The 12674-nt window shown below is 41.2% G+C and overlaps 1 protein-coding gene across 5 annotated transcripts in view; it reads left to right on the top strand.

Annotated features, from left to right (window-relative positions):
• The window catches only part of ZC3H18 (zinc finger CCCH-type containing 18), a 191383-nt gene that overhangs the window by 139487 nt on the left and 39222 nt on the right, over nt 1-12674 (top strand). For 3 of the 5 annotated variants that reach the window (XM_033941390.1, XM_033941388.1, XM_033941387.1), the window contains exons 10-12: nt 2214-2459; nt 3610-3738; nt 4600-4701. In XM_033941390.1, coding sequence (XP_033797281.1) covers nt 2214-2459; nt 3610-3738; nt 4600-4701 — 477 coding nt within the window. The remainder of the gene's footprint in view (nt 1-2213; nt 2460-3609; nt 3739-4599; nt 4702-12674) is intronic. The other 2 variants (XM_033941389.1, XM_033941391.1) reach the window with 2 other exon arrangements.

Genomic DNA, 12674 nt, shown 5'->3' with positions numbered 1-12674 from the left:
TTTAGGAAATTATCCAAACATTTTTTAAACCCCTCTAAGCTAACTGATTTCACCACATTGCCCTTCCGGCAATCTATTCCAGAGTTTAATTGTTGTGTGAAGAAATATTTTTTCTGGTTCATCATATGCCCTCTAGTCCTAGTATTTTTGGAAAGAGTGAACAAGCAATTCACATCTACCCTTTCCACTCTATACATTATTTTATAGACCTCTATCGTATCACTCCCGAGCCGTCTCTTCTCCAATCTGAATAGCCCCAGACACTTTAGCCTTTCCTCATTGGGAAGTCGTCCTATCCCTTTAATCATGTTCATCACCCTTCTCTGTACCTTTTCTAATTCTGCTACATCTTTTTTGAGATATTGTTATCAGAATTACATACAGTATTCAAGATATGGCCATACCATGGAGCGAAACAAGGGCATTGTAACATTTTCATCTTTTTTTCCATTCCTTTCATGATAATTCCTAACATTCTGTTTGCTTTCTTAGCTGCCGCCACACATTGAGCAGAGGATTTCAACATATTCTCAACGATGATACTAGATCTTTTTTCTGAGCAGTGAATCCTAATGTGGAAGCCTGCATCACAAAACCATAGTTCAGGTTTCTCTTTCCCATATGCATCATTTGCATTTGCTCATATTAAACATCATCTGACATTTTGACACCCAGACTCACAAGGTCTTTTTGCAATTTTTCACAATCCTCTTGCGATTTATCAGAGCCTCCCCAACAAAAACTTCTAACCACAGATTCTTCAATATCATTGCCTCAACAGTTCGTCTCCTTGAGCTTCTAGGGTTTGCCATCAACCAGTAAAAGTCACATCTACGGTTGTCTCAAACCTTGGAGTTCATAGGAGCACTCTTGAACACAATATAGGGTCTCACTTTTCTACCTGAGTAGAGGGTTGACAATCTCATTCACCTGTGCCAAACAATCTTCACCCTCAAGTGTACTTCCGCATGCTAGATGTTATAACTTTGCAATCTCGGGTTGGTAGTTTTCATTGTACCAGACTGGCCGAGGCATCCGTGCTGTGCAGATCTGATCCATCTAAAGAGGGACCAAGGTCTCAGACTACTCTATCATCTGGGGTTACTCTCACGGGACCCAAGGATCCTGGAGGATCTGGAGCACTTTGATCTTATGGTATGGCTCTTGTGTGTGCAAAGGCTATTCATTGGTGGTGTTTGCCACTCTCCTGAAGTTCAAGAAGCAGTCAACCTTGGCCACATTGGATAAGAAGGTGTCGGCATATGTGTAGTATGGGCACTGTCTAAAGATTTAAAATGACAGTGCACTTGGCAGTATACATAACGGGTTCAGTGGATGTAGTCACCACATATGCCAATACATGCCTGCTATCCTCAAACACCTGCTACAGGTAAGTATCTTTGCTTTCTCCAAGGACAGTAGGACAGTAATCTCACATACCCGCCCACCTCCCTTAGGAGTTGAATTCTTTAGTTTTAGCTATATATTTTACTGCTGGTTCTGCGCTCATGAGGCTGGTGGGAAGACACCCACACATTTGCATTGGGATGCTGTCTTAAAGATTTATGCACACTTTTTAAGAGTCAGCATCCGAGGTTCCATGAATACATCACCCACGTTTTGAGATTATTGGCCTGCTGTCATTGGAGATGACCTACCACCTATTTGGTATTGCTGGATCGACAATGCAAGTGGGCTGAGAAAAATGGTAAATAATAGTGGAGACGGCACTGTTATTTAAGGCATGTGGCACAGTGTATCTCATGCAGTAGGCTGGCATGTTAAATGGCACATTTACTGAAATATTAGGGGCATGTTGGAGATGTGTGCATCTGCCTTATGTAATGTAATGTAATTTATTTCTTATATACCGCTACATCCGTTAGGTTCTAAGCGGTTTACAGAAAATATACATTAAGATTAGAAATAAGAAAGGTACTTATGTGATGGTTTGGTGCCTTGTTAAGTTAATAGAGTTAAAAGACAGAGCTACCACTTATATTAATGAGCATACTAAGGAAAGCCTTCTTATTTTTACTAAAATACTTTTTAAGTTCACACATTAGAAATGATTGATGCCCTTCTAACTGATAGCGGAGAGCAAGAATGAATTTTAATAAATGGATTCCCCTATTTCAACAATATAGTGTGTGTGCGGGGAGGGGGTGTTCCAAATTCCATGATAAATGTGTTTGCATGCTTGCTTTCTTCAGCCGTCAGCCTGAACCACCAAAGAAGGAAACTTCCACACCTTCTACGGTGCCACCAGCTACGACACCCACCACCACGACAACGACAACAACTTCCTCATCTCAAGTGAAGAGAGCAGATGAATGGAAGGACCCCTGGCGTCGATCCAAGTCCCCGAAGAAAAAACCAGGAACTTCAGCCTCCCCCAGCCGTGGACATAGACGGCGTAAAGCCTCTGCATCCTCGGCGTCAGGTTCAAATTCCTCCAGGTAAGAGAGATGAAGAGGTTACTAAATCAGTCTAATAGTCAGGTAAGCAGAACTTACCTTTCTCTTTAAATGTTGGTGGTAGGGGAGGGGGCAGCAAAAAGTCTGGCTGCACACAGTTTTCAGGAGTATAGGTGTAAGGGGTTGGTAATTTCCTGTTTGTCCTCCTGCAGGCTATTAGTCATTTCCCTCATCAGTCTACTGTATACAGGACCACAACATGGAGTGCTGTCAGATTTTAGCTTTTGCAAAGATACTTGTGACTGAGGGCCATAAAGGGATTAAAAAGCAAGCCAGCAAAATGCAAAGGATTTGTCCCTGTTACATGAATGTTTATTTAATAGAGTCCTTTGGCTGGTTATCCTTTATAAGGGTGACAAAAAATACAATAACATGACATAATATTTTATTTATATACTGCAATACACCAAAAAGTTTTATGCAGTTAATAAATTCAAGAATAAAACTGAACATGATCAGTGAAATACATTAAAAATACAATGTTCAAAATTCATTCATAAATTTGCTATACAAATAAGTTTTCAATTTATGCCTAAATTGCTTATATGATGAAGAAGACCTAATAATTGGAAGCAACTCCTGCCTCAGATGAGCTACTTGGAAAGATAATAACTTTCCATCATAAGCTCAACGCACTCTACTTTGAAGAGATGGAAAAGAAAACCCAAAATTGCTTCTCAAAGTACAGGTAGCAGTAGTAGGCCATATAAGACTTTATAAACAACCAAATTTAAACAGTGAACGTGCCTCAGTTGGAAGCCAATAAAGTTGTCTATAGGATGACAGAAGAACAAACTTTTTAAAACCAATAATAAGGCAAGCAGCTGAATTTTGAATTATACAAAGTGGATCGTAATGCTTCTGAGGACACATAAGATACACAAGGTTATAGTAATTCAAGATGCTAAGTGTCAGAGATTGAGATAAAATTCAAAGAGCAGCTAATCCCTTTTGTACAACAGCATCGACTTGAGCTTCTATAGTTAGTTTCTGATCTAACATCACTTCTAAGTTCTTAGTAGTAGAATTTAATAAAAAGGACTTACCCCTATCTTCCTTCAAGTTTAAACAAGTTGCGAAAAAGAACGGCTATAACAAGTTTGTGTTCACCCTCTGATTGCTCCTTTCTTAGCAGGTCGTCGTCACGCTCCTCTTCGTACTCTGGTTCTGGATCCTCACGCTCACGTTCCAGATCATCTTCGTACAGCTCTTACTCCAGTCAGTCCTCCAGGCGCAGCTCATTCTCAGGCAGCAGATCCAGGTACTGCCTTTCTCTTATATTAAGGACTCTGCTTTCAGTTTGTCATGTGGGAACAGCTAATTTACTTCTTCAGAGCTGAGAAAAATTCATTTTGCAGTGAAATCCTGGGTATTTGTTTGAAGAATAAAGTTGGAAGATTAATATAAGGGTGGTGGGGGGGGGGAAGAGGCTGTTGTACACAGATCTAAAATTCTGTAAAATGCATAAAGCTGTACACAAGAAGTTTAACATAGTGCTCCATGCTTTGCTACCCTTGTATAATGATTAGATCTGTTTAACCCACCTTTCTGTCACTGTCCTGCTGTGTCAGATCAGAACTTCAGCTTCACAAGTATGTAAAGTTCTGTCTGTCTGGATTGTGCACACTAAGCTGTTTGTATGTGATTGGATAGTATATATGGTCACGTTTCCTCCATGCTCAGGAGGAAGACTAAAGAATGGTGGCTAAAATGTATTTTTAGCCATAGAGCAGTAAAGATCAATTGGGCCTCTGCTCCTTAAAATAAGCTATATTGTCATCGCTTCAGGTGGAGCCTGTCTTCCATCTTCCTCTTTTCACAAGGCTGTAGGGTGGCGTGCTAGGCTCAAGATCTGTAGCAATGTGAGGACGTGCTAACTTGATATCTAAACTATTGATTTATACAGTTGGTATTCCGCACTGTCTTGCATTCTAGGTGGTGAACAATGAAAACATTTAAAATAGAATTACAGTGACAAATACAAATCACAGCACAACTCGCATCATCCGACTCTCAAATGTTGCTAGCTGAGCAATGCAGATGCAGTCATTATTTCAGTTTTCTCCCCAGGGCTGCTGTTCCCTTGTTTGTCTTTTAATGGCATTTCCTGTTGTTTGCTCAGGTCCCGGTCCTTTTCCTCTTCTCCCTCTCCTTCCCCAACGCCTTCCCCACACAGAGCCTCTGCAAAACCTAAGGGAGAGCCTGCACCACCCGCTGCAAAAGGGTAAGAACCCATAGTACTGCTAGGGGAGCCCTCAGCAGTGGCCATCAGATGCACCATGGGGCTATTTCTATAGAACCTGGAGCCTCTCTCATCTCTCTTCTTCCTTTACGGGTGTCCACTTCTGCTGCTATAGTGAGCACTCAGCTATCCGGCTCTCCTAATATTTCATACCATCTTGTGAACCTGCATGCTTCTAATCACCTGCAGATAAAAGCATATAATTTTAGCCCCGTGGTATGGTTGCCTGTTGTGTATAGTACTGAGTGTCCTAAACCTTTTCTTTTTATTAACAAAAGAAGTTTTATGTTTACAATCTTTATAACACTGGTTCTAGTTCCTTTTCCCTCTGATCCATGGTCCAGTGGAAGAGCAGCTGATACAGAAATCGGCGCTCCTACTGGAGATTTCTCGTAGTCAGATATCATAAGGACCAGTGCGGGGAACCTCAGAATCATTCCTCACAGGGTTCCAAGCAGCACTGATTTCACTAGAAACGTTTTTCAGCTAGCATGCGCTGGCATGAAAAAAAAAAAAGAAAGCTTCTGGGACTAATGTGTTTGTCACGTGGCAGCTTAGATTCTGGTGCATGTTATGATCTTTTCTCCATATGTACCTCATGGTGTAAATGTGCATTTGCTGTTCAAAACTGGGAAGGTGCTTCCATGTTTCTCTTGCTTAGATTTTTCTTCTCAAGTCATGTAATCCTTGTGTGAAAGCCTAAGCTTTCCTTCATGCATTTTTTTTTTTGTTTTTTCCTCCGAGATATTTCTTAAGCTCTTGCTCATTGCCTTGTATATCCCCAAAGGGGGATCCAGGCTCCGATTCCATCCTGACAATCCAGATACTTACAGCTCTCAATGCCTGTGATATAGAATTGACTTTATCATGGTTTCTTGTGAAGTCAGTAGCTGTCAGATCACATTCTCACTGTCATTTTATATTTTCATTTCAAACAAAAAATGTAATCGCCTTGGAGTTAGGAGTACCAGAAGGAATTTGAAAATGCTGATTTGTGATATAGTAATACTAGATAAGTTTCAATAATGGTGAGAGAAAGCCAGAAGTGTTTAAGAGGGCAGCAGTGTAAGGGACTCACAAGGAGAAATCACAAATTGAAGTGTCTGTATAGAAGCCTAAAAAATAAAATCGGAGAGTTAGCACTGAATGATGAGATAGATAAAATAGGCATCTCAGAGACTTGGTGGAAGGAGGACAATCAAAGGGACACTATGTTACCTGGGTACAAATTATATCACAAGGATAGAGTAGATCAAATTGGAGGGGGGAGCACTATATGGGAAAGAGGGAATTGAATCAAACAAAATAAACATTCTACATGACACAGATAGTGTTGAATCCATGTGTGAAGGGAAGGAATATAAAGGTAGGATTATACTACCGTCCCCAGGAACAGAATGAGCAGACAGGTGAAGAAATGTTTTCAGAGATTAAGAAAGCTGGCAAATCAGTCAACAGTATAATAATGGGTAAGCTAGCCGATGATTTAGTCTGGACGCTGGAAATCTTCCATTAAGTAGCCGTATAGAATGGACTGTGAGGTTTCCTTCCACTGAATATGATTTGGCGAAACGTGTTCTCCCGTGGGGATAGAATAAGCTTGGGACTTGCAACGGATGAATGCGACATTAGATAAGTGAATTGGTTTTGATTTGTGTGCTATACAGATGATATATTTGAGACTGTTGTGCTGCTCCATGTCTTTGAACAGGATTAATTACAGCATTTAAACTATTATCTGGCCTAAATATCAAGTGAAGTTTTTGTTACCTATGATGACAGTGAGCCATTTTGTGACACTGCTGTATGGTTTTGAGGTCTTTTCTCTCCACTTAAGCAGTAAGTGGATTATTATCTTTGAGATTTGCCAACTCTTTCCTGTATATTTAAGTTCCTGGTGGAAGTGATGTAAAGGAATTTATACCGTGTATCCCCGAAAATAAGACAATGTCTTATATTAATTTTAGGTCCCAAAAACGAACTAGGTCTTATTTTCAGGGTATATACATGATCATCTCTCCCTTCCTCTCCTTCAGCCCAATTCTTCCTCTTTTCTTTTTCTCCCCCACATGTGCAGCATCTTTCTTCCGCTCCCTTCCCTCCCTCCCATCCCTTGTGCAGCAGAACCCTTGAGCAAGCACCCCCACCCCCCCCGAGCACCCGCAGCCGAACCCCCATCCTTCCCTCCCTCCCATCCGAACCCCACCAACCGCAAGCGAGCCCTACATACACTGACAGCACTCTAAACATGAGTGAATTCATGGGCAGACAATTCCGAAGCAGCCTGTTTAGAGTCTGCCAGCCCGACGCTGCTTAGTGAGGTATGTACTAGGGCCCACTCACGGTCGGCAGAGTTCGGGAGGGAGGGAAGGATGGGGGTTCAGCTGTGCGGCGTGGCCTGTGCTCGGGGGGGGGGGGCGGTGCTCGCTCAAGGATTCTGCTGCACAAGGGATGGGAGGGAGTGAAGGGAAACTGCCGGTGAATCCCGGGACTAGGGCTTATTTTGAGGGTAGGGCTTATATTAAGACCTACCCCGAAAATCTTGCTAGGGCTTATTTTCAAGATAGTTCTTATTTTCAGGGAAACACGGTAGCAGTGGCTCAAAATTAGAAGAGTGGCTTTGGAATTTTGGAGTCACAACGTGAAGAGATTTTACAAGCACCAGCTTTGATGACGTCTGATGGAGAAGATGCAGCTGCTTCCAAATGGGTGGGGATTTTAGATTCCTATCGTAATTTAGCATGCCTTGAATTACATAGGGCTACTTCAGTGCAATACTGCACGCAAGAAATTATCCCTAGGGGTTTGAGTATTTCATGCACCTACTATGTATAAAGAAGAAGAGGAATTTGTGGCTCAGTGGAATAGGATCCTTAATAATTGTTTTATGGATTTAATTTTGTTACTGATCAGGAAACTGAATCAATGAAGAGAAGAAACATTGTGAAGAAGAATTGATGGATTATTAAAAGGAGGCTGGTTTTGACGCACAATTTCAGGATTTGAAATTTAAAGCTGATAAATTCAAAGGTGAATTGAGGCTACAAAAAATTAAGAAATTTCAACTTGAGTATATTATAAGTAAGGATATGTCTACCCTTGGATGCGAAAAGATATAGGCCATCAGATGACTGGGAAGACAGTGAAATTTTCCTATACCTCTGGCAGTTCCAGTAGTGGGGCAGATACTAGAAGAGAAGGAGGTGCGGAAGATCCAACCAATAGGGACAAAGGCCGACGCAGAGGAAGATAGCGCTTTTGGGACAGAGGACATGATGAACAGGATCAGAGACCCAACATATGAGCCAAACAACGGCACAATCTGTAGTAGTTAATTTATCTTCAAGACAATTAACTTCCATAGAAGAACAAAGTCTCTCTAAAAGTTTATCCTTTGTGGCTTCTAATACTCATGACCTTTTCCAATTTCACATTGATTTAGCTACGTCTGTGAATGATTCGGGAATTTCTATAGATCCACTTGGACGCCCCCTGGGGCACTTGATCCAGTTCTCTCCACGTTTAGAACCTTGGTCCTCCAGGGAAACAAATCGGTTAGAGCAATGTCCCGCAAACTTTCTCAAGCCACTACACACTAAAGGTAGTGGCTGTGGCTCAAGACACCTGGAAGTGCGCGGATATCGCCGTGATGACATCACACGCATGCGTGACATCATCATGTCGATGTTCACGTGTGTGTGAAGGCCCTCCAGGCGGGCCCTGAGACACCAGTGGAGGATGCCAGAAGTGAAGAAGGCAAGAGAGAAGGATAGGTGCTGGTGCCCACTGATTGCCTAGAGGATGTGCCTCTTGCTACAAAAGGCACCTCCTGTAGGCAGTCAGCTGGCGCTGGCGCCTCTCCTCCTCCCCCATGTACCATGGCACACCTGAAAACTCAGGAGGCACACAGTTTGAGATACATTGGGTTAGAGACATCTTTGCCATGGAAAAAGTTGAATTTGTCAAGAGAAAACGTGCTTCGGAATCTTTTCTATATATACAGGGGTGGTGGGGTTATATTGATGATGTGTTTTTAATTTGGATGGCTACTATATCTCAGTTGAGATAATTCCTACAGGTTTTCAATTCTAGTCATCCGACCATTTGGTTTGATCTTCTTTGAGATTCTAAATCTATCACGTTTGTGAATATTCATGTTGTTTTGGAGTTGGGAAGATTGGAGACCACTGTATTTGTGAAAACAACAGATCGTAATACTCTTTTAGGTTTTACCAGCATGCCCAATGATATCCCGATTCTATTGTGAGGAAAGCAGCTTTAAGAGCTAGATATAATTTCAGAAAAGACTTAATAGAATCTAGAACACGGGAGACACAATCTGATATGGTGACGTGTATTAAAGTATAACACCCATATGGCGGATATTGTATGAATAATAAAGAGAAACCTAAATGTCTTTCTGCTCACCAGGCTTTGAACAATGTATTATTTTTGCTTACATGAAATTCAAACTTGAATGTCTAGTTGTATCCTACAGAAGTGTGGAATTGTGAAGGGAAGAGGAGGTTGGCCATTAGGGGACATCGGAATTTGTGGCAATTGCTCGGTTTGTGTCATGATGATGGAAACTTCTCAGTTTGTGCATCCTAAATCCTTTGAAGTTTATAATTTATATTCTGACATTTCATTTTCATCCTGCAATGTGATATATCTGTTGATCTGTCCCTGCAATCTCCTGTATGTGGGACAAGTGTCCTGCCAGCTAAAAACTCGTTTGAGCATAGACACTGTTTCTGCTAAAAAAAAAAATAAAAAAATACCAGTGGAGCTTTTGGTGGAATACTGTATTATTAAGATTATTATTATGATTTTTCCTCGTTTCGTTGTGTGGTACTTAAACAACTGCTTGCAAGTATTCATTGAGGCAACATCCGCTACTGTTTGCGGCAGAAGGAGCAGCGCTGGATATTTAAATTTCAATCAGTAGCTCCTGCTGGCCTTAACAATTCAATCGAATGGAAGGTGTTGCTTTGATTGGTAGTCTTCACTGATGTCACGTCGGTAGGAGTATGGCAGCTTTGGATGATAATGTCAGTACGCTGATGACGCGATTACAGTCGATGATTTAGTCTGGATGCAAGAAACCTTCATTTAAGTAGCCATATAGAATGTGCTCTGGAGTTTCCTTCCCTGAAGACGCTTCAGTGAAGCGGGGTCTCCCGTTGGGATAGAACAAGCTTGGGACTGGTAGTGGATCAATGTGGTAGCAGATATGTGAATTGTTTTTGATTATGCTATACAGATCATATATTTGAGATTGTTGTACTGCCCCGTGTCTTTGAACAGATTAATTACAGCATTTAAGCTATTATCCTTCTAAGGAAGAAGTCTGACTGGCCTAAATATCAAGTGGAGTTTTTTTGACCTATGATGATGGTGAGCTTACTTTGATACAGCTATGGGCTGTTTTGTGACGCTCCTGAATGGTTTTGAGGTGTGACCTCACTTTGAGTATTGTGTTCAATTCTGGTCATCTTATCTCAAAAAAGATATAGCGGAATTAAAAAAGGTTCAAAGAAGAGTGACCAAGATGATAAAGGGGATGAAATTCCTCTTGTATGAGGAAAGGCTAAAGAGGTTAGGGCTCTTCATCTTGGAAAAGAGAAGGCTACAAAATCCTGGGGTGGTGTAGAACGAGTACAAGTGGATCGATTTTTTTTTTTTTTACTGCATCAAGATTTACAAAGACTAGGGGACACTCAATGAAATTATAGAGGAATAGTTTTAAAACCAATAGGAGGAAATATTTTATCACTCAGAGATTAGTTAAGCTTTGGAACGCGTTGCCAGAGGTTGTGTAAGAGCGGATAGCGTAGCTGGTTTTAAGAAGGGTTTGCACAATTTCCTGGAGGAAAGTCCATAATCTGTTATTGAGACAGACATAGGGGAAGTCGCTACTTGCCCTGGATCAGTAGCATGGAATGTTGCTACTCCTTGGGTTTTATGCCAGGTACTAGTGACCTGGATTGGCCAATGTGAAGATGGGCTACTAGGCTAGATGGGCCATTGGTAAGGCTATTCTTATGTTCTTATAAACTTTTAAAATAAAATATTACATTAAGATATTGTTTTTCTCTCACTGAAGAAAACCATTAAGATATCCTGGTTTTTCTTTTATTCCGGCGGTGGTATTAGTGTTAAAAGATCGTAGGCATTTTTCTGTGGCTTCATGTCAAAGTTTATCAAGGTGCTGCTTGGCTTGGGGTAAGTCACTTAATCTCCCATTAGCTCAAGTACCTACTGAGATTGTAGCCTCTTCAGAGAGCAACATAATGTACCTAAACATAGAAACATGATGGCAGATAAAGGCCAAATGGCCCAACCACTATCTCCTCTTCTCCCTAAGAGATCCCAAGTGCCTATACCACACGTGCTTGAATTCAGACACAGTCTCTGTCTCCACCACCTTTCCCAGAAAACTATTCCACGCATTTACCACCCTTTCTGTAAAAAAAAGTGTTTTCTTAGATTACCTCTTAAATTCATCCTATGCCATCTCACGCCAGAGCTTCCTTTCACATCAAAGAAACTCACCTCATGCGCATTTATGCCACTTAGGTAAACGTCTCCATCATATCTCCCCTCTCCCGCCTTTCCTCCAAAGCAGGGGTCTTCAAAGTCCGTCCTTGAGGGCCGCAATCCAGTCGGGTTTTCAGGATTTCCCCAATGAATATGCATGAGATCTATGTGCAAGCACTGCTTTCAATGCATATTCATTAGGGAAATCCTGAAAACCCAACTGGATTGCGGCCCTTAAGGAGGGACTTTGAAGACCCTTGCTCCAAAGTATACATATCACCTCTGCGCACTAACTATATCCCGTAGCACTATAGAAATGGCAAGTAGTAAATAGTAACAATAATTCAAATTAATCATTTGTGCTTCTGGAAGGAGGCTTAGATTTGAATTTAGCTGACACTTTTTCAGTGGTAGTTCAAGGTGAGTTGCATTCAGGTACAACTGGTATTCTGCTGTCACCAAAGGGTTCACAGTCATAAGTTTGTACCTGAGTCTGCAGAGGGTTAAGTAACTTGCCTAAGATCAGAAAGAGCAGTAGTAGAGGAGTATTCCTGCACCATCTGGACTATTTAGTTGGAAAGGGGTATAAATTAGGAGAGAAAAACCCTGAATAGGTATAAATAAGGTCTCATGATGCCAGACCCATGTGACCAGAATTAGAAAAATTCAAAGAAGAGTGACCAGAAAAATAAAGGGAATGGAACTCCTCTCATATGAGGAAAGACTAAAATGGTTGGGGGAGATGTGATTGAAGTCTACAAAATCCTGAGTGGAGTAGAACTGCATCAAGATTTACAAAGACTAGGGGGCACTCGATGAATTACAGGGAAATACTTTTAAAACCAATAGGAGGAAAAAAAATGTTCACTCAAAGAATAGTTAAGCTCTGGAACGCATTGGCAGAGGTTGTGTAAGAGCAGATAGCGTAGCTGGTTTTAAGAAGGGTTTGGACAATTTTCTGGAGGAAAAGTCCATAGTCTGTTATTGAGACAATCATGGGGGGAAGCTAGTGCTTGCCCTGGATCGGTGGCATGGAATGTAGCTCCTCTTTGAGTTTCTGCATTGGCCACTGTAGAAACAGGATACTAGGCTAGATGAACCATTGGTATGATCCAGTCTGGTTAGTCTTATGTTCCAGTGAAGCTAGAAGCCCCCAAAATAAAGGAAGTTTAAATTAAGGGAAAAAAAAGGTGTACCCAGAAATAATAATGTTTGGAGCAGTCTAAATGTTGCTGCCTCTATAGCTGCTAAAAACATCTTTCCTCTCATAAACACATTTCTTATGTGTGTTTTTGAAAGCAAAAAGTGAGCCTATAATGTGTACAGCCCTGCATATGTCTTGTAGGAACCATTACAAAGAAACATCATTGTCTTCCAGTTGAGTATGAGAAGACAGAACTGAGTTTGGAAATGCA

The sequence above is a fragment of the Geotrypetes seraphini genome, chromosome 4, assembly GCF_902459505.1.
Source record: "Geotrypetes seraphini chromosome 4, aGeoSer1.1, whole genome shotgun sequence".
In the NCBI taxonomy this organism is placed as follows: Eukaryota; Metazoa; Chordata; class Amphibia; order Gymnophiona; family Dermophiidae; genus Geotrypetes; species Geotrypetes seraphini.
Note: the sequence above shows the minus strand (reverse complement) of the source record. Positions and strands in the feature narration are given on the sequence as shown.